Below are 24,588 nucleotides of genomic sequence, written 5' to 3'. Positions count from 1 at the left end.
ATAATAATAATAATAATAATAATAATAAAAAATTAGTGTCTAGAGAATGGAAGAAAAAAGGACTGTTCAGGCTGTCCAGAACAAATGGGACAGGAAAAATAGAAGGGGAATTGAGGTACCATGGGTCAAAATGCTCAGACATCTGAACAGTCTCACATCTGGAGAGTCTCAGAGTAGACAGATTGTACTGACTGCAATCATATAGTTACAGGGAAAGAAGACCAAAAGGGGACAGCAGGGAGTTGTGTAAAGGTAAATCACCACATGGTGATGCGGACAGAAGTGAAGTCAACCATGGTTAATTCTTGACCCTGCTTAGCCTAGGTCATAGACTGAGTTTTCATGACTACGGACACAGAATGAAACTTTAAACAACCTCCCAGTCACCACTATGACATTGTCCCCCATCTTTTTTCTCATGCCTTCTTCCTTACCACATCTTTTAAGTGTGACCCTTCTGTCGTAGCTGTCTCGATCTCCTGCTGGCCACAGCTGCCTTCTGAAGAGACATCCTTTGTCTTGAGCTGTCCTTGCTCTGCCTTGTCTGCAGGGAGCAGCCCCGTATGAACCTCTGAGGCTGGTGCTTTTTCCAAGGTGGGACTCTGCTCTGAGGACTGCCGAGGGCTGCTGGTGCTGCTTGTGCAGCTGCTTTGCCCACTTAATGTCTCCTGGTTTTCTGCTGCTGGCTGTGGAGTTTCTAAGGACTCAGGTTTCCTGGCATTCACCAGCTCCTCCGGGTGAGAGCCTGGATCAGAAACACAAATGAATGATGCAACTTCTTGTGACTGAAAAGATGTGCCCCGAGACAAAGCGGTACTGTTTCAACCCAATGCCAACTAATGAATTTAAAGACCTGGGCATGACAGGGTGTTGCTGGGAGGGCACCCACCTCCCCAGTCTCATTACTGCAAGAAGCACCAACCTGACCTGCTACCATCAACACCCACCCTCCTACAGCTTGGTCTCTTTCCGGCCACCAGAGCAGGCTGGAGCAACCTTCACACTACTGAGCTGCAGATCACCTCCAGCAGTCTGACAGAGGCTCCACTTTCCCCTCCTTAACACACTTTTACCTCTGGATGCTGACGCTGGCAGTGTGGGCCCTGGCTGTTTCTCCTTCCGCTCTGGTGCCTGCTCTGTCCTCATGTGGGTCCCCGCTTCCAGGGCAGAAGGGCTGGTGCTCTCGGCCACCAGGGAAGACAGCTCCTCTAGGCTGGAGAGGGAAAGCTTCTCCTTGGCGGGCACGCGGCAGGGAGTGCTGTTGGTGCTGATGACTGCGGATACCCGCAGTGGGACAGAGACGGCAAAAGGCTCTGAGATGTTCAGGGCTTTCCTCTGGTGACGAGGGGAGGCCTCCAAGGGAAAAAGGCTGCTTGGGAAGCCTGACTTGGCAGCTGTTTCAGAGGTGTAGAACATGCGGCCACCTTTGGGGCAAGTCTGCTCATTTTCAGCATCCTCTGCTGCCCGGAAGACCTTCAACTGCTCAGGGGGTGACTTTGCCTGTGGTGTGCGGGGAGGACCTTTCTCCCCACTCAGCTCTGAACTTCCTTTGGCCCCCATGGCAGATCCTTCCCGCTCCCACTCATTGTCCTTACTGAGGTCATACGAGCTGCCTGTGCCTCCTGTCCGTATCTTCATCACGGGAACAAAAAACCCTCCAGTAGTCACTGTCCGTTTGAATCTGCTCTTTTCATCCTCCCCTAAAGATGGGACGATAGGAGGAATTCAGTGGGAAGCAAAGCACTAGCAAATAACCTTCCTCTGTGAGGAGTCCTCCTCAATCCCTCCAGGGATGAGTCCTGCCCTGGTGCACACCCATATTTCCCCAGAGAGATGGGGACAGCAGGCACCGAAGACCTTGCAGGCTCCAGCCCTGGGGAGGCAGGTCTGGATAGGACCTGGAAATCACCTAAGACTTTTATCAGAGGCCCCTCTCAATCAGATGCAGCCAAGTCTAGTGCTAGCATGCACTGCCGACTATGATCACAGCTCCAGGCTTTGTTGGCTTATTGCAAGCACTTTTCACTTATGAATGGGAATTTTGTGCCCAGAATAAACAACAATGAAACTGAAGCGATCCCACTGCTAATAAAGGTGCAGCTGGGCACAGCGGTAACTCTCAGGTGCATGCACCAACATAGAAGACACAGAAAAGGGTTAAAAATGCATGCACGCAAAGGCGAGGGCACATGTTAGCAGCCACGGCATAAGCACACAAAGATACAGAACCCGGTGAGATAGGCAAAGAAACAGACTGCTGCATCCATGCAAGCACGGGGGAAAGCTGAGAACGCAGAGGTGCAATCCTTCACCCTCACAGTATAGGCTACTGATGTCTCACCTTCCACTGGCAGGGAACACAGCGAGTCCATGCTCTTCGCAGGCCGAATAGTTGCTTTTTCTGTGGAAAATGAGTTTTAGAAGCAGGCTTCAGATCCTGTGGCTTTGCAAGTTTCAGCCCATAAAGACTAAAGGCTACATATAGACGGGCATGCCAGGCAGACATCAAAGTTATTTTCCATTTCCAAGCATCCCCCCTCTGTATCCACACCATGCGGCTTATTACCCACAACACTTGTCCACACAGCTGGGGATCTGCTAGCACTAACAACAGCTTTGCACCTGCCGGACATGTGGAGAGCTATACTTAACCCAGCCAGTCAACACCATCTCCACTGCGAAGCACTTAAGCATCCCTAAAGCTGTTATCCACCACTGCCCTCCCCAATGAAGTCAGGCTATTGGTTGTGGGGACTTTTTAACTAAACTGACATAAATGCCTTCTCACCTCTCATTCCTGATAGCAAATGTTAGGTTATTTTTACGTTGCACTCCCAGGCTCTTTTCCTGGCATGAGCATACCCTGCCTACAGCAAGAACTCCGGGAAATTTATGAGGGCAGTAAGCAACCTATTTTCCTGGTCATCCTCGCTGGACTTGCTTGTCCAGAAACAAGCTGCCATTTGTCACCAGACACTCTACAAGTCTGTTTCTGAGAGGTTTTGGAAGCATGTAGCTGTTACCGCTCTGAAAAGAGTAGATGGGCGGAATGTAGCTGGCAAGGAAGACAAGTTCGTCTTTGGCAGCTCAAAAAGGGTCCGGGGAGCTCTGGAAAATGTCTGGGAGCAAAGTTTGCTGTTTACAGTGTTGCACAAAGTAGGTAAGGCAGAAAGCGAGCAGGCTTGTTGGACTTCACTTGTTTATATAATTAAGGCTTCTGGGACTGACTTTCACATGAGCATCGGAGAAACTCCAGCTACTTTTTGCATTTATATGGAGTCCTGGCTACCTTTTACGTTCATGTGGCATGATGTCTTGAGCACTGGCTCCACTTTCCCAGAGGAACAGAGTTCAAGCTGCAGAGCTCACATTTTGTGTGACTTACTTACAGACTTGTGTGCACGGACACAAACTGTGTTAACGCATGTGCTGAGTTTCAACAGCAAGTTCATCTGTTTCCTCACATTAGGCTGTAAGCAGAGCACACACAAAAATGCAACATGGCAGCTTCTCAAAAGCACTGTCTCAGTGCCTAAATCGCTGCACACGGTTGTGCATTTGTATGTCCTGCTGGTGAAAATGTGCAGCCTTCTGTCACTCAGTACTGTGCTTGGAACAAGGCTCGGCCCCCACGATCACTGGGCTCCACTCATCCCTGGGCATCCTCGGGTGAGCACTATTTTGGGAAAGAGTATTCCTTATCAAAATGAGAAGGTGATCCCGTGATCAAAATAGGATGGAGCGCTATTTTGAGGTCTGCCATGGGCACCCTATGCAAGGCCATCTGTACATGCAAAAACATGGTGGAAGGCAGGGGTCCAAAAAGAGCTCGATCCAGCATTTGGCTTCACACTCCTGATCCAAATACAGTCTCTCTTATATGTGGTGGTAGGTAATGCTGCCAACATTAACTATTTTATTTTAAGTCTTGCAATGTTTGGTAGTGCTCCTCCAAACACCAGCTCCTGGAATCATGAGATTATCTAAAAAACAACCCCACCTTCACTTTCTTTTTAAAAAGTAAATTTCTTGTCTTGGACATACTAAATAATCTAGGACACATAAGCCCGAAACACTTCTTTATGAAACCAGGTAAAATAGGGAATGCTTTCTTTTAAAAATTGTGATTACTTTTAAGCCAACTTCATGATTTTTAGAACTTGAGTCATCATTTCTGAACACTGGGAACTGGCACTGCCATGTGATTTTCTAGGAAGCAGAGAGTTTAAGAGCTTGCAGCTCAGGAGGGGCTAGAACTTTGGATTACAGCCAGGAGAAAAGACAACTTCTCTCTTGTAAATTCTGCAAAAGTAATAGCTTCCCTCAAAGCGCTGAGAGCCAGCAGCCATAGCAACTCCTGGCACCTTGTTTTTCACAAAGACACTGAACACAATTGGTTCTTTAATGCCCTTTAGTGGAAGGACAGCCTGGAAGAACAGCCATTCACCCAGTGCCATGTAAGGAACATTAGGAGCCAGAGGCTGGCTAGGTTGGAAGAGTGGACTAATCCGAACCTAGATAGCATTTCCTAGTCCCCAAGCTTGACAGCTGGGCCAGGACAGCCAATTTATCACATACGAGAATGAAATATTTACTGTAGCTGTCTGGCATATCCTCCTGAATGGGTGCTTCTCACCGTCATGTGAAAATGAGATGTATATGAAACCAGGCAACAAACACGACCCCATTAGACTATCTCAAGTCTAATGGTATTAGTTTCATGTGGATACAGGTTGCCCCATGCTATCAATATCGCAGGAGAAAGCTGCAAAGAGAAATACATAACTGGAAAGTGTGTTCTTACCAGAGAGCTTCTGTGCCCTTACGAAGACACTCCCATTTCGACTCAGTTTAGACTTTGACTCTGAGCCAGAACGGCCCAAGTTAAATATCGACTTCCATTTCTTGGACTTGGTAGATAATTTTCTCCTGGAAGGAAAAAGGGCTCAGGAGGTTAGCAAACCCTAGAGACTTTTGTCTTTTTAATATTCCACAAAAGCCTCTGAGCTCTCTCCCCTCAACGCTCTCCCTCTTTTCTTCTCACACCTCTTTTAATTCTAAGGCATACAAGGCATAGCTACACAATCAACTCTTGCTTTTCTGTAAGTGATTTATCTGTATTGCTGATTTAACCATGTCATGGATGGAAAGACATTAAGCCAGCTCTTCAGAGAGTTGGCTCTGGCATCGTGCTACAGCAACTGTGATCGCCTGAACGATCAACCATGCTTTTCTCCAGAAAGTAGAGGGTCCAAAGCTGTAACAATTTTGCAATACAGTAAAAAGAGTTGTCTTTTCAACAGGTTTTAATGACAGAATGCAAGATAAATTCCAGACAACTGACGGTACTATCACTCAGTGCACAAAGTGCACATCCTTAAAATCCACATGTTGTATAGTTTTTATGAATCTGTGAAAATAAAAGGATCCCTTAATACAAACTAGCTATTAATGCTTCTCAGTCCAACATTAATTTAATAGGTGTTATATGATCATATCCAAGTATAATGTACTAACCAAAAAGGAGGCTTAAGGGAATTAAATCAATTTCTTCTAATTGTCAGAGGAAGTGGGACACCAGTTCCCTGTGTCTCCTTGGAAATCTCAGCTTTAAACAGAAAGAAGCTGCTACCCCAAAGACAATTTTCTTCCACGCCTATTACTGCATGAAGCTCTGTTTCAGTTCCTTCATATACCCATTCTGACTTCTCCTTCAATTTCCCCTCTTCCAGAGCAAGAACCCTCTTATCTCCCTGCCTGGCTCTCCATAATGGGCTTTCTAACCCCATAGTTCTGCCTTTCTTTCAGATCAATACTCAGAAGAGCACAAATCAGTCCTACAAAGAGGATTAATACCTTGGGGACAGGACTGTTTTCTTCAAGTGAGAAAGGAAAAAGCATCGTGGAAGGGGACAAACCCTTTTGTCTTAAGCTGGTTATCTTCTTGCCAGTATTCTGTTAGATGGCTCCTTTTTGCTTTAATATATCAAGTGCAAATAAATATCTTTGCTCCGGTGCTTTATGGGTCAGTAGATTAATGAGCCCCCCTGCTACAAAGGCTATAATCTCTCAGAACCAGGCAGTAGAGTGGCCATATATTAACAGATAGATAGACCAATAGATAAATACTTATGCTGGGCATCAGTGCCAACAACTGCAGCAACCTCAGCTGAAATTGGACTCTTTTCCTGGCATAAGTGCCACTATGTAAACATCTCTCCATGCTAGGAGTGAAAATTCGCCTTACTGCTTGGCTATGAGAGCAGAGGAACCTGGAGAACGATGAAGCTGAGCAGGTCAATGCCACCAGGCGCGCCGTGGACCAGCTGCCAGCAGGTGGAACTCGTAGGAGAGCTGTGTCTGGACCTGCTCCACGTTCAGCCCGTGTTTAGCCAAATCCTGAGCTGACACAAGGATGCAAAGACAATTAATTCCTCCCACAGCACGTCTGCAAGGTTCTGCCCCGATGGAGGGATGAGGAGTAGTGGAGCTATGAACCCAGCAACTAAGAATGCTTCTCAGGAGCAGCTGTGCCTCTTTTGAGAAGGGCACAGAATTTTCTCTCGGTGGTGCCTGTAGATTCATGCATGCAGGTGTGGGGGTATCACGCTAACAAAAATCTCATTCCTGATCATGCTGGGGAACCTGCACTTTTTTGTTTGCGCTTTACACTCCTCTTGGCACTTACTTGCTGTCAGGGAGGTCAACAACTGTGTGGAAGAGGGACCCAGTTACAGGGACAATTTCAGGCAAGCTGTTCTCTCTTCTCTCCTTCCGAGCAGGGTGGGAGGCAGACAGACTGCGTGCCTGCGCCTCTTCCAGGCTCACCAGTTTCATTGGCAGGGAGGCTGAGGGGAGGGTCAGACTTTTCACAACTGATGCACTCTCTGAAAAGCAAGAAAATACATTCCAGCCTGGGGTGAGGAGAGACGAGAGCAAGAGCTTCATGTCTTTATTTGACTGGAACATCTCCTGCGGAGGTGGAAAGGAGTAGCACATGCAGGGAGAGAGGCTTTTTGTCAGATAAGTCTTCCATCTCCCCAGCAACCTTATCCATCTGAGAGCATTCCCAGCAGGGGCCACGCTTGCCAGCCAAGGGCTGCGTTGCACAGACCTGCTGCCTCTGCTGTAGACACTTTGGTGTGAAAGAGACATCTCTGAAAACACCAGGGTTCATACATTCGTCTTTCTCCTTCCTCCTTCCCTCCCTTGGCAGATTTTGGAGCAGTTCAGTCCCCATCCAAACCTGGTGCCTAATTCTTCTCTCACTTCCACATCCTTCTCCTTGTCTTGTTCCAGGGAGGGGGACTGTTCTAAAAACCAGCATTATTTTACCTTCCTAATGCATTTCAGGGCTATGGAAAGGAGTGTGACCAACAGCCCTGGAAACTGAAGGTGCCTGTTTACACAGGCAGTGGCAAAGCCAACTTCCCATATGCCGCCCCACCATCAGCCCTGTCCTAAACACATCTCCTTGGCATGCACAAAAGAAGTGCAGTTTCTGTAGCCCATTAGGTGCTTAGCCCTTCTCCTGAAGCAGGGTGCAAGCTCCTGCCTGTGCAGAGAGACTGGGTGAAGAGGCACTTTCCCACAAAGAAGTCAGCTGGGACCATCAGCATGTTCTCTCCTGACTCCACACAGCGGTTAAAGGCCAGCAGTGTTCAGTGCTTACAAAACTTGTGTCAGTTTTGGGTCAGTGACTTGCAGTACAACCAGAAGCCTTGGAATTTGCTAGTCAGTGTTTTGCTGCAATGCTCAAGGCAGTATGGGAGCACTTATTCCGTGCCTTCTGCCAGGGCATAAATAAGAATGGCAATGGAATAAGAATGGGACCTGCACCGGCAGAGCAAGGATGCTACAGGTCGAGCAGGGCACTGTACTGGAACTGTGGGCTCCAAGGACAGACTAGCAGGGAATGCCAACTGTTAAGGGAAAGGTGGATGGGACGAGCTGACACAGGGCTGGAAAGCAGAAAAGTTACTCCCTCACTTCTGCAGGTATTGTGAGTCTTCCCAGTGTGTAAAACAGAACAATGCATATTTCTGAAATTATGTGAGATCACTCTGGATCCAAGCCCTCTCACTTCCCAGGCTTAAAAGCATTTTGACAACAAACCTGTCACTAAATAACAAAAATCAGCATCTCCCAAGACCGTTGATGTTCCAGGAAAAAAAAAATCTCTTTTTATAAAATGTCTGCAAGTACAAGACATAATTTTTTAGAATACAAGCTTAAGTTTTATCTTGGGAGTGTGGCCTCTCACTTAGGTGGATATGGTGGCTGCAGGGCAGGTATCGTCGGTATGAGGAATTATAACTGGGGGACACTGAAAGAAGAATTGAAACTGTGGCTGATGGGCTTAGAGAGAAAGCTTAGGCCAGGATTGAGAAGCAATCAGCTGATCTTCCTTTTGTGGAAAGTGTTAAGCCAAGTGAAATCATGCAAAAGATGAGCCATAGGGCAATCTGGGAGCACAATGAAGGAGGCTAGTATTCAAAAAGAAAATGTTGGAAATGGGGACAAAAAAGGACAAGAGTAATGAGGCATTGGGCTCAAGGTTTGTTTGGGGGAGTCTGTGAGCATGGTAAGGTTTGATGGGCTTGAAATATTAGTGGAAGAGGATACAGTCAGAGCTGGAGTACATGGCAAGTGACACATAGAGCAGTTCAGGGAGATTGTTACCAATGTTCTCCGCACAGCTGGCTTTTCTGTTGTTGTTGAAGATCTGATCCACGTGATTCAGGATGAACTCAATCACCAGCTGCTGCACTCGCACCTCCAGAAAAGCTGCATCCCCATTGCAGCCAACTGCCTCAATCTCCTTTGACCTGGACCAGGAAAGAGGTATACTAGTAGCCAGCATTGCCCCACACAGCCCCTGGGAAGGAGAGATCCGCTTTCTTCCTGCAAGACTTGGAACAGGGATGTTTTCCCCACTCTTGCTGCACATCTTGCTCTCCTTCCCTCACAGGCCCTCATTCTCTCTGCCTTTTTTATTTTCCCTGTTTTCTCTGTCACCTCTGTTGCTTGCTTTCCTGCCTGTGTTATTTTCCCTACTTCACTTTTACATTCTTCAGCAGTAGATAGAACTGTGACTCTCAAACTCCACTCTTCTCCCTCTACGCTCCTCTTTTAGCTATTTCGAAGTTGAGCCTGAAACACAATGCAGAAGCCTTCAAACACAGCTTCCAGATCCCTACTCAATGCTTCGATCATCACTCAGTGAATTCCCTTAGAACCCTGCTCAGGTCTTCCCTACACCAATTTTTTCAATGCTTTACCATGTGCCTTAGTAGTCTCTTCTCTGCCCCCCTGCACTCCCACATTCTCACTCTTGCTTTCAGCAAAGAAACATTCCTTATCTTGACATGCCAAAGTGTTGCTGAAGAAATTATCTCTGGGCAATGGATCCTTTGTAAAGTTAATGACTGGTGTGTTAGATAATAGCTTGGGGCATTGCCAAGAGGATAACCCTGTAAGGAGACTGCAGTTGCATTGCTTGCTCCTTTCTTATCCTCCCTGGGACTTGCACTTACAAGAGATTGCAAAAGGAAAGAGACTTCAGTTTTTTTGACAAGGATAGATGCTAGAATGAAAATGTCTCAGTAGTAAAGGTCCACTCAGTGATATTCAATAGAGTCAACATTTGATTCATTTTCAGAACCTGCTTTGCCTGTTTTGTGACTTAAAAGGGTGAGATAACTCTTCAGAGAATGCTTTTCAGGCCTGTACCTCTCTAGCCAATGTCCCTCCTTACTGTCCTCTGCCAGCCCAGTGCTCCCCACACCAGCTCTGCCAGCACCTTTCTCCTGCCCAGCTGCACTCCTGGACTCTCCCTGCATAGCCCATTCTTTTCAATACATGCCTATGGGATGGACAGGGAAGGGAATTTCAACAAGATACAAAATACTACTTTTTTTTTTTTTTCCAGATACTATTTCTTCTTGTTCTGCTTAGCTCTACAACATATCAGCCAAACCTTTGCCTGCATCTTATCTGGGCCTCTTCCCAGCAGGGTGCGAGGCATAGCAAACATGACAAACTAGCTGGTGATCTTGAGATCTGACACTAGCGGCCATCTTAATCCCACCGAACTCATCTCACTCATGTTCAAGCAGTATTACTGCCCTGTTGCCCTCCCTTCCAAGCCTTGCTGTCTCACACCACCCCATTGCAGAAGCACTGGCACTGTCAGAAATGTTATTTCCGTTCCACAGTGATGAGCTAACTCCTCATTTTTAAATCAATGTGCTCAACTTGCAAATAACAGCGCTTTTTTATAAGAAACACACAAAGCCACAAGCTTCCTTGGATGCTGGCACTAAAACCTCAAATTATTCAACCTGGAAGAATTTTTTCTCCTTTTAAAAGCTGTTTGCTCTGCTCTACTGTTCCCTGTAGTTGTTCTGCTTTTCCCTGCCTTTGCATTTCTCTCAAGGGATGGACCTCCAGGCTCAGGTGCTGTTGCTTCCCATGGTGCTCTGGATTAGAGAACTCTCTACTATACCTGAGGAGATTGGGAGCCCACACCAAGGCCAGGTTTCTGGTGTGCATGTTGGTCATGTTGCTGAAGGAGGCCAGGTGAGTCAGGTGCTTGATCAGGTATTCCAGCGTTCTGCAGCGGTTTCACATAAAGAGAGAAAAAAGTGTCAAGTGACCAATTCCTGCCCACTAGGAATTAACTTTTGGAAATCTAACTCCAGCGCTGTTTCAGGCAATATACCCTGACAGTGAAGGTCACCACACTGTTCCTCAGCACTTCAGTGGGCACGTTCTCACCTGTAATGCGATGGGGGGAGCTCCTGGATGACATTTTGAATTCGTGCCAACTGCTCGTCCTCGGGGAAGCGTGATACTGCTTCCTGTGGAGATACAAGGAAACAGTCCACCCTGGCAATGGACTCAGGGGAAAAGGAAGAGGGATAAGGAGGGTCACACAAGACAGCTTGTCTCAGAGGGAATGCTCTCTTGTTACCTCACAGAAGAAGTTGGTAGAAGAAGTTGCCTTGTGTTCCCAGCACAGCAGAGATTTGCTGCGCTGTTATTTTACACCTCAGTACATCCTTCCCACATGTGGGGACAGGGTGGTCAATGTTTTGGGGAGAGGGGCATTTAAGGACCGAGAGCTTCAATTAGGAGTTATGTTTCTTTTCTTTTTTTGTTCTTTTTCTCTTTTTTTAACTTTGTGCAGTGATGGATGGAATAGAAAGAGAGGGAAAGAGAGAAGTGAAAATAATGAAGAAAAAAAAAGCGACACCCCCCAAACTGTGGAAAAAAAAAAAATAGATCTTTCAAGCCCTGTGTTATGAAAACAGCTGGGATATGCATGTTCCATGTTCATCAAAATAAGCAATATTTTTGGCTGCCATATGAATATAGCTATAGGGAGTATTTTGTGTGAGTTTGCATCTTTTATGATGGGAGAAGCCTTAGCAAAATCCAGGTGGATTAATAAATTCATATACTCAGGGTTAGACTAGGTGAGACAGAATCAAGGTTATACATCTTGGTCTTGAGTAAGTGTCTATGGACCAAGAGCTTAGAGAGCCACGATAAGCTTTTGTCTGCATTCCTAGAAGTTTACTACATTGGTATTCATCTGTTCAACTATTCCCTTTCAATATTTGTGCTGGGGGAGGACAAACCACCAGCAAGTTCAAACAATGCATGACTGTCTGGGAACCTCCTGCCTACCCAACTGCCACTGGAGTTTGGAGCGAGTTCAGAGAAAGATGCTGGGACCCACGCTGCCAGCAGAAGCTTTGCCTACAGACAGACGTCAGCACTGCTAGGAAAGGAAGGAAATAACCCATCCCAAACCACCCGTGGCTTAAACATTATGAACCTGAAATTATCAGCCACAACTAGAAATGCATCTTCTTGTCCTTGCAATCACTACAACATCCACACTGGTAATGCTGCCATCTCTGTTCTGGTCACTGTCCTTTTCCCAGCAAGCCACTTCTCATGTTCAACCACCAGCAAACTAAATATTGCTAGTTTCAAGGCCAGAGATGAATATGAATCACCTTTTATTCCCTAACACTGCAAATTGAGATCTATGCCCTCTAGTTTGAACTTACTCACTGGTGTGATGGCAAAGAAAAACGAGTGAGCTCACTAGTCTGGTGTACATGAGATGCGGATGCACTTGTTTTGCCCAAATTAAAGGTAGGTTAACTACTCCTTCTAGTACTTTTTACCCATAACTACAGCTCCATTTTTTTTTTTTAAAAAAAAGCTTATTACCATCAGCCCAGAAATCCTAAGTATAAGAACTCTGTGATCTTCACACAAGGTTTCCAGCTGAATGGCCTTGTCTGAAGATGGAGAAAGAGAGAAATACAAACTTTAACTGGTGCATCTAAAACATTATATTTCAGCTAGATTGTACACCGTATTTTCTCCCCCCAATGCTGGTTTTCATCCCCATATTTAACTGCCAGGTCTCAAAGCCAGCAAGTGAATACCAGCCTCTCTGAGGTCATGATCCATTCAAACCTCCAAGCCACATATCTGACCCATATGTGTTGTGCCTTTGAACTCTGAGGCCCTCTCCAAAACTCAGGATTACAGCAGCAGAATACAGAATTCAAGGAAGAACCAATAACTCCATTTATTACTTGTCTTTTAATGTATGAATTCATGTCATTTAAATTTTTGTCTTACAAATGGGAAGAGAATACTCGGAGGAAAGCAGAAGGTATGTAAAACACAATTAAAAATGTTGGATTTTTTTTTTTTTACTCCGCTGGTGCTTCTGGGAGTGCACGATTCACAAACCCTAGTTAACAAGTGGAATAGAGTCCCAAGAGAGAAGGCAGGCTTGGCCTCCTACAGGTGCTTTGCTCTGAGTGAGTACTTGGTCCTCTAAGCCAAGCAGATTCAAGTTATCTATCCCATGAAACAAGCATGCATCACCAGAATACAAAATGGCAAACCGGAGAGCATTAGAGGGCATCGTTTTGCAAAACTTGACAGCCAATGAGGTCATGACTGGGATGTTACATCCGTGAACTTGACACAGCAATGACCAAAAGGCCAACCTCTCCCTAGTAATTAAGAATTTGACTTTCCTTAGCCACAAATGTCTGAATCACTCTGGTGACTCGAAGTGGAGCCTATCCCATCTCAGAGACAGCTCTGACTGAGTCAGGCTGGGATTAGCATGCATCCTTTACTCCTACCAGCGCTCTTCTGCCGAGGCACAGCTGCCACGGTTCCCTGTACAGACACCCCATGTGCACACACACTCCTAGCAGTTTTTCTGTTCCTTGTGGAATTGGGTTTTTTTCTTTCTTTCCTCCTGGTATCTGACTGTGCTTCCTGTCAGCTGGGTGACCCATTATAAATCCCTACTAAGTAGACTTATGAGAATAATGGATTTTGTGGCTGAGCAGACAAACTAAAAAGCCACAGATTTAAAAAAAAAAAATCCCTTTTAGGTCAATCCAAAGTGATAACATTTTGGGGAGCTGGCACAAGATTTAAAAAAACCCAATTGTTCAAGGTTGACCAAAGCATCACACCCAAATAAAAAGGAAAGAAACTATCATTTAAATTAGGGGCTGTTTAACCCTTTTCTGAAAGATGATTTATTTGCAAGTTAGATGTGTTGATTTAATGTTCAAACATTTCCTTTAGAAAGTATTTGTAAAAGAAACATTTAGACAGTTACAGAAGTATTTTCCCTTTTGTTTTTGAATAAAACTATTTACCAAATGTATCTAATGAAAATCTGCAAGTCATCATCCCAAAACTGCACTTTTCAGCAAACATTCTTTCCTTAAAAAGTTTCCATCTAAATCTTCATGTTTCCTTTAGAGCATTTTTCTTTCATAAATCAGCACTGATAGCCAGAAAGACACCAGCCAAATAGCTTCAACAAGAATGAGACTCATCAGTTACTGTGAATGGTTGAATAATACCCTGTATTTTCAAGGTCCTATTCATCCTGACTGTCTCTAGTTTTGAAAACCCACCCTATATCATCAGCATCCCTATGTCCTGAGGATATAGGTCAATTTTTCAGATCTGCTCAGAATTTTGACTGAACATTACCTTGAAACACAGAAATATTTTGCTTAAAATTTGGCATTGAAACAGCAAGATACCCAACACTATTGCATATCTGTCAGGCAGCAGAGTGAGTCAATTCCCACCTCGTGTTCCCCAGCTCAGTTGTAGTCTCTAACAGCTACCTGACTTCTTACAGCAGGTTGCTGCTTGGCCGGTCCCATCTGACTTTGCCCCCGTGCACAGGTGTGCCTGCCTCTTCCCACACCGGGCAACAGGGAGTCTTTGGAGAACATCTTTTTGTGTGGACCCCACAGGTCTCACTCAGTGCCTCCTGTGCCATAGCAGTGCTGCTTGGGAAATGCTTGATTCAGGATAGAGGCGATGCAACACCTGAAACTAAGGTTGCTTGCCACTTCCCATTTCATTTGGGCGTGATTTTGCAAAACTTCTTCTCTGCAACATCGGACATTTTTGGTGATGTCGGCCCCCCCCCCCCCCCCCCCCCCCCCAGCAAATGGGAAAGAGTAGGATGACAGAAATTCTTAACAAAGGACGGATGTTTCTAACACTGAAGAAACAATCCTTTCCATCCCCCCACCCTAGTTGTTTTAAGAAGCTGGTGAATGCTTTTAGCTGAAAATTCACACCTCTGGCACATAAGATTTCAGCCTGAATGACTGGATTTAAATTTCTTAGTGTCATAAACAACTGAAAGTGGACTTAGAGCGGTAAGGAGCAGGCAACCTTAACAACAAGCATAGCTTGCTGTGCCATCTTTTAATAAAATATTATCTGTCATCAAAATTAGCTAACCCTCTTAAAAATTCAGGCTTTGTGGTCTTATTTTTCTGCTCCCCCGCAGTCTGCTCCTAGGCTCCAACTGTATCCATGTATAATCTATGGTTGTTTTGCAGATCGAGTCACTACTCTTTGAATTATAATCCCTTTAAAGACGGTTAGAGATTTCTGCTTGGCCAGGTGCCACTTTCCTCCACCATTTGTATTTATGACATGACCATGATGGACATGATATGCCATAGCTGGCATAACCTCTGTCATCATTTGCACTCTGACAAACTGTGTGAAAAATGCTACAGATGCAGAAAAGTTGGTGCTTTACACATGGGCTGAGTAATCAGTTTGCGCAGGTGTCAGGGACTGTCAGAGGGACAGGGAGGAGGAAACCACATCCTTGTGATTATCATCACAAGCTCCAGGTGACCCAGAAGACTCTCAGTGATGGACAGTAATGAGGAAAAGAAAGGGAATTAGTAATTCTGGGAGGAAGTGCTCAGTGGGGAGAAAGAGGGAAGCAATGTGGTGACAAAATGAGCAAAATGAAGGGGAGTAAACAGCAGAGAAACTGAGAGAAATGAACATGAAATGGGGGAAAGAAACAAGGACAGGGGAAGAGAGCCAGCGCAAGACCAGAAGGGAAGAGCACTGAGAAGTGTTTATACAGATAGATGCACCAGAAGCCAGGACATTGGAGTGAATCCCAAACAGCTGTCATGGAGGAACCTGCAGCACATCCATGCTGCTGGAGAGAAAGGAGAACAGCAAAGGGTCTCACCGTGAATTTCTTGTAGAGCTCATAAGTGAGGAGAGGGTTGGGCAGTTCCCTGAAGTACAGCTTGCAGAGCGACCCCACGCAGTGGATGTCCTGGAGGTAAACTTCCCTTGTCAGATCCGGGCATTGGTCAGAAACAAACTCTTGTCTGAAACAATATGGAAACATAACAACATAGGATAATAAGAGCTGTTAGCATCCCAGTACTCCACCCTAAGTACTCTTTTATGGCTAAAGGGAAAAAACAAACTGGAAAGCAGAAACATCTCTGCAGCCTGGCCCAGATTGTCTCCCAGGATCAGGCCCTGAGGTTTCAACTAGTTTCTGGTTTCCATAGCGGTCTCATGAGTGGACCTCAAACTGATAGAAAGAGATTGCTTTGTCTTGAAGTGAGAGAGAACAACTCAGCATTTGTGCTGAGACCCTCCAGGCCTTTCCCATTAATAGATGCAGAGGGAGAGATCTTTTTTATTTGTCATGGACTAAGCCCTGAAACATGGTATGTCCCTCTTACCAGTTTCAGAGATAGTTTCTCTTCTGCATCAATGTAGAGCTCTGTTGGCCCAAATCTATGCCTGAGGGACTAACAGTGAAAAGGTACCATGCAATGTGACCGACTCCTTCTGGCACTCAGACAGATGGCCCTTACCTCAGCTTTTGTATGTTGGACGTCACTCCTGAGAGGCGATATATCCCATCCACAATGCCATGAGTCTCAATGAACTCCGCACAGCTCTTCAGCACGTAGGGAACTAGGAGAGGAAAGCAAGGCAAGATGCCCAATGAATATACCCCGAGAACTTCCACAAGTCACCACAGAGGAGACAGTTTCATGAAACAAGAGCAGAGGCTCTCTGCGGATGCAGGGAGAGGTACTGCAATGGGAGAAATAACAGGCCAAACCAAAAATAAACCCCACAAAGTGGGCATAGCTGATTTGCAGAGTGAGGATATGCTATGGTTGGGCCATGCCATATGATAATGACTGAGTCTGAAGTCACAGAAATATCGTGGGAAGAAAGGTAGCATTTCTCTCTCTCCCTTTTTTCTTTTCTATCGAGAAAAAGAGGCAATTTCTTTCTAATTGAAAGCATGAGGTAAAGCATGAGGTCCTGGGAACCTCCCCCCTCCCCAAGATAGAGCTCCAGCTTCACTGAATCATGCCAAAAGGTCTGATTGGCTTGGATAAAAATCAGAGAAGCATTCACACTTCCATATAAGCCTACAAACCCACAGTTTAGTGCTCATAAACTCCCACAGAGGGGGTATAAAGTTCAAATATTGACTAGATCTGCACACTGACAAAATCTGACGTTGGCTTCAAAAGAACTCCATCAACATAACCAGCCAAAGACTTAATCAGCCTTAAAGCTGAGAGGAGCCTGAGGCACAACATTTACATCCAGACCTGGACCCAAACCATATGTTTATTTTTTTCCCCATTATATAGGTATAGGGAACCCTCATCCTCTTGGTCAGACCAAGCCTCCCTGTCCCCAGTACTATAACAACCCTAGCTATAACAATAACAGTAAGAGAACCCTTCCTTATTAGGTGCTAGAAACTACTATGTATTAAACGCAATGCTTCACACAGCCATAAGCACAAAAGTCAGTAAATGCAGAAGTTAAATTTCCCTGCTGTAATGCTGACACTGCTGCATTATGCATTCAGAAAGCTGTATGGAGGAAAACAGACTAAGCCACACATTTGACTGCAAAGCCAGGCATAGCAATTACTGCATCTTTGCAACACCACAGAGATAATGCCTCCAGCTAGACCTTCCCTGACTACTTCTGCTTGAAGTTCAGGCCCATAATGGCATTAACGTGCTTCATCAGGCGGGATCCAAAGCCAACACTCCAAGGACAGCCTGAACAAAAGTCAGCTGGTACATTGTTGTATTTCTCATGGGTGCCACCGAGGCCAGAGCCAGCTCATCGGTGGACTTGCCCCTACCAAGCTGCCCAGGGCACACGCTCCAGTGAGGAGGACTCCCAAGCTGGCACCCACCTCAGTGACACATTATTATTGAGCCCAGTCAGTCAGGGAAGTGGTACCTTTCTGCCTCCCGACTCTCACCAAGGGAGGTAAAGAGGTCCTTCTTGTGTGTACCTTCTCTTTGGGCCAACCCAAATGCACAAACACACAAAGTGCCAGAAACCAGAATGATCCAAATAGACTAATTCTCCTCAGTTAAAGGAGCCTCTCCAAAATAACAGGGAAAATTTGACTTTATGTATTTAGAGCAGAGACCCATAATGCGGGTAAATTACCCATGCTGTGTCACACTCCAAGCCCTTGGGCTGATTTTTAAGACCCTTAAGTTGTTGGGATAAGACTAACAGCAGAGCTTCTGGCAGTGGCCCTAGCCTACTACAAAAACAATGTTCATGGGAAACTATGAAATCGCCAAGAGGACAGTGGAAGTCTACACAGTCAAATCTTCGTCCATAGCAGTCACAGAGCTGTAGGATTCTCTCCTCAAGGACTCTTGAGGAGAAGGTACATCAGCGCCTTTCAGAAGGAACATGGGAAGCATTCATTTCAGTGCCTACAGCACTCACTTCCTAAGAGGACTAGATAATGTGGAAGGAGAAAGAACAAAAGAAAAGTATGAAATTTCCTTGAAATCCTGCCAAGTGACATATCTAGAAAGAGGACCTTCCTACCTCTGAGTAAGACATGATTATCTGTAACTGCAGTAGGGAACTCAGATCATATGATGATGAGCATGTTAGAAAAAAAAAAAAAAAAAAGGAAAGGCAAATGACTTCAGGCCTTTAGTTTTTGCTGAGTTTTAAGTTTCTGTGGGATAAATTAGGTCCAGAGGCCTTAGGCAGGTAAGCAAGCCTCTTATACAAAAAGAAAGGAGAAGGCTAGATCCATCTGTTGAGGACGAGTAAGCAAAAAAAGGGGCCTGAGGGGAATAATCTGTAGCAAACATATAAAATTCAACCTGTTTTTAAAAGTGGGTGAAGACTCCACAGCAGAGACAGCTTTATTGACTGCAGACAGACAATATGCGCTGAGCTCTGCAGATATCTCTTACTCCAGCCCTGCAATCTTCCCTGCTTTTCCAGCCCTGAGCTTCTCACATATCTCTGCCAATGCCCTTCACTCTTCATGTACATGATTTCCTGCCCTACCAGATCTTTGGTTCTTATGAAGAGAAATAGCCAGTTACATCAAAATGTGTGGCAGTTTTGTGACGTCAAAAAAAAATCCCACATAGGACACATTTCTCTCACAACCAAAAATTACAGATCTTTTGACCTCAGATCCCTGGAGATGAAGGGACTGCATCAGCTTCCTGCAAAGCAAGCCCCTAAATGCTGCGCTTGTATGAAACTGGAGCACAATAAATGTTTTCTTTGAGCAGAACCTGCAGCTCTGAAATTCCTGAGCAGCTCTGATCTCCTACAAAGCTGAGTCTTTTGGGCACTCAGGGGAGGTGAGGTTAGAGTGGCAGCGAGCAGCTCCCTCTCAATTCCAGACGTCTCTTAGGTGGTTTGATAATTTCGGACGTGGCTCCCGACAAACCAAAACAAAGGCTGTGATCAACCCTAAATGCCCGAGGGTACAGACTCTAGCATGTGCTTTACAACAGGACTCAATTGGCCTTACAGGGGCACACGTAAATCACAGCGCTGGGTCTCTCCCGAAGGAAGATCAGACTTGGAAGGGGATTTGTAGCAGGGGCTCTGTGTGTGCATGCAGGCACAGAAAGGGGTGGGTGGGGGGGGTGTCCAATCTTGACACTTCTATAATTAAAACTGTGCTGGAGGCTTAGAAGTTGGAAGAGGCAGCTGGTGTCACACAGACCCTACTTGTTCTGCCAGACAGCCAAACTGTCCTCATTTAAAACTACAATAGAAACCTGATGGAGGAGGAGAAGAGAGCGTGGAGCAAGGCATCAGTCAGAAGGGAAATTGAGTTATAAACATACTGCACACAAAAGACAATACTTCTTTTCCCCTAGACAAAAATAAACCAGAAGGGCAGTCACAGTAACTCATTCCACTCTCACTGGATATCACTTCCAACTCAGTGTACACATTCATCTTCACCAGAGTTTTTTCCATGACCGCAGCTCATGCCACCTCCTTTACACACGTGTGTGGCTCCGCTAGGTCAGGTATCGCACCTGCCTCCTCTCCCCTCCCGATCCCACTGGCTTCCAGTGCCAGCGATGTGTGCTGAGCCTCCTGCCTCCCGGCATTTCTGGGAAGGGGGCATCTCTCCTTTCTCCTGTCCCTTCCCAGCCACCAAAGCTCTCCACCAGCCAGCAAGGTGCTCACCCCTTGCCTGCCTGACAAAAGCTTCATCTGGCACAGGGCCGAGCATTTTGGATCAAAGTCATGGAGACCTTTAAGCATGCACCTAACTAAATCACCAGGCAGCCCTAGTAGGAGGGAATACTAGGAAGAGAGGGGAGTCGTTCCATCTAATGACTGGTGGGAGGATGGCGTCCCAGTCTCCCCAAAGCCAGCAAAGAGCAAGAAAGATCCTGGTGCAGCTGGAGATGGAAGCAATGCCCTGTAGCTTTCAGTCCCACTTTCCAGAAGAAGGTTTTAGTCTCCATGGGCTACAGAGGGACCCTAGGGAGGAGGTTGCTACGTCAGCCACCCATGCCAGTCAGAGCAAACATTGTTCAGTAAGACTGTGCTTAAAGCTAGATAACCTGGACTGGGTCACGTATTCAGGGTACACTGTATTGAAATGGACTGAATAGCAGCATGCTTCATTCTTTTTTGTCTTTATCCTTCTGTTGTTCTTTCAGAGGGCTCCTTGCAAGGATAAAAATTAGTGACAGAGCTACTCAGGTACTCCTTAGTGGTTGGTTTATGCCACACAGAGAAGGTTTCATGTCCTCTCTAATTTTATTTTAATTTTAGTTCAAGTAACAGGAGAATAAATGCAGACCTTTCATTTCACCTGAAACATCAACTTTTTGATGTTTGACCTGCAGGAAATAATAGTTTAAGGAGTTTTTTTAAGTTTTTCCTAAAAATGAATTTTGTGCCATAAAAAAAGTTGCAGGCATTTCTATTTCACCGTTTTGGTTTTGTTACGTATTAGTATTTTTTTAAATTGTCTTCCATTGCCCTCAATAGCAGTGCATGCTTCCTATCATGCTATGTCAATAGCATGACAATAAAGGTCAAAATAGTCTCTTGTTTCAATTTAAATGACTAAATTAGGAAATATTTCCTCCTAAAAAATAAGTGCTTCAGTCTGTACTAACCAAGAGCTGTTATTTTGTACAAACAAAAAATAACAAAATAGTACACATTTTAGAACATACTACTGTATTAACTTGGCCTCCTAATCACAGGAAAGGAACAGCATTGTATAAAAGGCAACATACTTGAGAATCAGTATCTCTGATGTGACATTTTTCTGCATTTCCTGATGCTTCCTGCTTTAAATAATGAGTTTAAATGCTGATTCACTAGGGTTTTTTTGTTGGGGTTGTTTTTTTTTTTTTTTTGCTGATCTTGTCTGATTTTTACTAGACGCAAGGTTGGCTGAGAAACAAATTCCAGAGGAGATCAAACTGTGCTCTCCTGCCTGCATCTTGCCTGAGCTCTGGTCCAGCATGGCAGTCACGATTCCAGTTTGCCTCCCAATACATCGCCCTAACCCGTGGCAGCTAAGGATAAAACCTGCTTTGCCCCCAGATACCGTCTCCCTTGCCTTTCACCATCTCCTTTTCAGCGGTGGCCAGGGATGGAAGGGACCACAGCATCCGAAATCTCTGCAGAGGATCTCTCCTGCTCAGAGATGAAGTTGACAGAGCTAGGGATGGGGAAGGTTTGCCCTGCCTGGACATAACTGCTACAAGGACAAACAGAGGGCTTCAGTCTCCAGGATGTCTATGAATACTTTTCACGAGCACTGAATTCATTTTACAGAAGAAGAAAAAATAAACTGTCTCACCATCAAATTCCAGTGTTTAGTTTGGCTGTTAGCACTGAGCTACCACAACCCCCCCCATGCACACACACACCTGTGTTTGAATAGCGTAAGATAGCTAAACAACACTAAACAGGCTTAAAAACAAATCACCTTGTTAGAGTCCTCCTCGCCTCTTCCCCCTTAGCTGCCATAAACACAGTTAAAAAAAGATGAATAGCTGGCGCCAAGGTGATCCTGTCTGCATGGACAACACAACTGAATCACCATATAAGTCACACGCTTCATATTTTTATTCCCTCTACTTCTGTGGGAAACGTGTCTGCGGTGTCACAAAGGTTAGCACAACACTGCCGTTCCCTGCAATGAAAGCACCATCCTGAACACAGTTGTGATTCTGGTGGGCAAAGACGTAGGGAAAAAAAGAAGGATTTCGAATCTGTCAGATGCTGCATGCCATCACGCTCCATGGCCTGGGTGGGAAGTGGAAACCCTGAGCACTGTTCGGGATGTGGCACGCTGATTTCAAGTAAATGCATTTCAACACAGCCTGCAGGCCCAGTGTGAGTTTGAATGAAGTCAACGGCACCACTATCAAGGTGGGCTTTTTCCCATTGATATTATACTCAGCTTACATCTCACATCTCTAAATAAGACATGTAGGAACACCTGATTTTCCAGAGCAGATCTGACAACTGTGATTGTCCAGGCAGAAATGAAAGAGCCTGCAGCAGACCTGGCCAGCGCATCGACAGCACACATCAAAGAAAGCCTAAGAGAAAGCACTGCACAAGCAGGCATTGAATGCTGACTCTCAACCCCGGCGGTCACCATGCCCCTCTGAAATGTGACTAGTACCTTGACATAGCTGGCAGATTCTGTCATGCAGGCACTTTTGAAAACTAGAACAGTTTTGTTAGGGAAACATCCTGCTGTGGGTTTCCTGCACAAAAAGACCAGATAACCGAACAGGATATCTCCGCTCCTAACTTTTATGACTCTGTGGTACAGCCACCTCGGAAAACAGTGGCTTAGGTTCTGCAGGGCAAGGCAATGAGCTGTGCAGGGCCTCAGCTAGCCATTTGAATCCTAACAAACAACTCTGATCCACAGCAGATGAGGGTGTGTATTGTACAGAGTTTTGTTCACCACAGCACAAATAATTGGGGTAATTAATTCTGGACACAGGAGTAATGGGACAACTTACACTGTGTCAGAAAAGGGACTCAGGTATAAGTATAGAAAAGATGAGAATAGTTTTGAAACTGCATGTAATGAATTACCCTCCATCTTGGGGAATGCCTAGATTCTATGAGGATAAGCAGGCTGTGAGGCAGGGATTCTGCCGTTAACCTCATTTCTGAGAACACGCACTAAAACCGCTACCAAACCCAAAGGCAGTATCAGAGGCTGACGGAGCGCGGGAGTGAGTGGGGCAATGCTGATGCTGCAGCTCAAGGGAGCTGGGAGAAGCAGTTTGCAAGGGAAGAGTGCAGGTAAGCGTGGAGCGCTGGGATGGATGGCGGTGATGTAGGCTCCATTTGAAGTCTCTCTGAGTGTCTTTCATCCAGATCAATAAACAAGCTTATGGACTGCAGGTGTCACACTGTATCATGTTTTCCTTCCTTTCTCCACTCTCTTCTTAAGCATGGACACTGATGTAAGTCACGCTAACCTACTTAACTGTTGGCAACAAAGCAAGGAAAATATATGGACTTCATAAGTTTTTTCCTCCTCTCAACAGGTTTTGATCTGTACGTTTTCATCTGCAAGGGCTTTAGAAGCAAGCTGAAGAACAGTGCACAGTCTCCATCTCCTATCCGAGCCTGCTAGCTGATGCAGACTTGCTTAGTTTCTTAGAGTCCAAAAATTACTCTAGAGGTGACTTGTAAGCTGTTATACTCATTTCTTGACTGTAAAAAGAGTGTAGAAACCAACCAACATTTTCGTTGACACATGGGAACTCTTACATGAGATTCTTCAGATCTCAGAATCTGGAAAAAGGCAATTCAAGGGGATCAATGCATATGCCCTGCCTGACTGTCAGTATTAGTTTGTTCCTTATTCCTTTTTGACTCAGACTTTAGTGTGCCAGGACATAGGGATTCCAGGTTTCTCTTCATAAGGAAGCCTTTTGGGGCTGTTAGAAAGAAATTCTGGGTGCTTAGATCTTGATGTGCATCTGAAAAATACCAGCTACTAGTTAAACAGTTTTGAAGTCCTCTGTACTGCAACTTTCACAAACACCACCTCCATACACTGAAATCTATAGCAATCTCTATAGGACATAGAATTTGTCTGTAGTTTCTGCACTGTTCTGTCATGCTGTCTCACTGTTAGACAGATCCTTAGTCCACTTTCGTAGTGATGGCATGCTGGTGACAAAGCAACTCATTCCCAAATTGAAGCTTCAGGAAAAATGATGCTGCTGTTATCCTGCTGGTGAAGAGACAGGGTGAAGCAAGGAGCTGGGCAGTTGCCTCATGAACTCTGGTGCTGCAGAAGGTGAGCTTTTCTGCAGTTCTCTCTGTGGTTCTTTCCCAGGGAATTATTGTTGTCCCTTTGAATGTGCAAGGGTAGGTTGGAGGTCCATCAGCAGTCATGGTTTTTCTTCCAAGCTTGTTGTACAGCAAGTGATTTACAAGCGTGTATGACAGGCATTCCCAAGCTTTAAAGCACACACCCAATTGTGCCAACTAATGCAGAATGGCAATGCCAGTGAGCTCAGGTGTGTGAAAGGGGGAGCAGGGGCCAATCCCCCCACTGAGAGCCCAGGTTAATGTTTGGTAGCAAGGTAGAAAGTAACTGAGAAGCTGTTCCTGGGCCAAGCTCTCATATGGATGAAAAATTTCATGGCTGAATCTTACAGCACGTATTTATATCTTTTCTTTTTATTTTGCCCTCTGTCACACTGATGGACTGATGCAGACTGACACTAGATTATGCAGCAATGTTCTTTCACTCAGGCCTCTCACTGATCTTGCCTCTAGGGCTCTCCTAGTGAAGAGTGGATACAGCAATTTCCAGAGGTTATTCCAAATGGACTGTTTTACGGATAGTCAACAACTTAGGGCAAAGAG

The 24,588-nt window shown here is 45.3% G+C and overlaps 1 protein-coding gene across 2 annotated transcripts in view; it reads right to left on the bottom strand.

Annotated features, from left to right (window-relative positions):
- The window catches only part of ARHGAP31 (Rho GTPase activating protein 31), a 57,815-nt gene that overhangs the window by 5,766 nt on the left and 27,461 nt on the right, over positions 1–24,588 (bottom strand). The window contains exons 2-11 of one of the 2 annotated variants that reach the window (XM_075765348.1): positions 16,239–16,341; positions 15,593–15,737; positions 10,780–10,862; positions 10,508–10,615; positions 8,683–8,828; positions 6,689–6,887; positions 4,805–4,929; positions 2,342–2,401; positions 1,074–1,700; positions 435–745 (exon numbers count right to left, since the gene is read on the bottom strand). In XM_075765348.1, the coding sequence (XP_075621463.1) occupies positions 435–745; positions 1,074–1,700; positions 2,342–2,401; positions 4,805–4,929; positions 6,689–6,887; positions 8,683–8,828; positions 10,508–10,615; positions 10,780–10,862; positions 15,593–15,737; positions 16,239–16,341 (1,907 nt within the window). The remainder of the gene's footprint in view (positions 1–434; positions 746–1,073; positions 1,701–2,341; positions 2,402–4,804; positions 4,930–6,688; positions 6,888–8,682; positions 8,829–10,507; positions 10,616–10,779; positions 10,863–15,592; positions 15,738–16,238; positions 16,342–24,588) is intronic. The other variant, XM_075765356.1, reaches the window with a different exon arrangement.

This window comes from Balearica regulorum, chromosome 1, assembly GCF_011004875.1.
Source record: "Balearica regulorum gibbericeps isolate bBalReg1 chromosome 1, bBalReg1.pri, whole genome shotgun sequence".
Lineage (NCBI taxonomy): Eukaryota > Metazoa > Chordata > Aves > Gruiformes > Gruidae > Balearica > Balearica regulorum.
The sequence above is the reverse complement of the archived record's forward strand: the minus strand, read 5'-3'. Positions and strand labels throughout refer to the sequence as shown.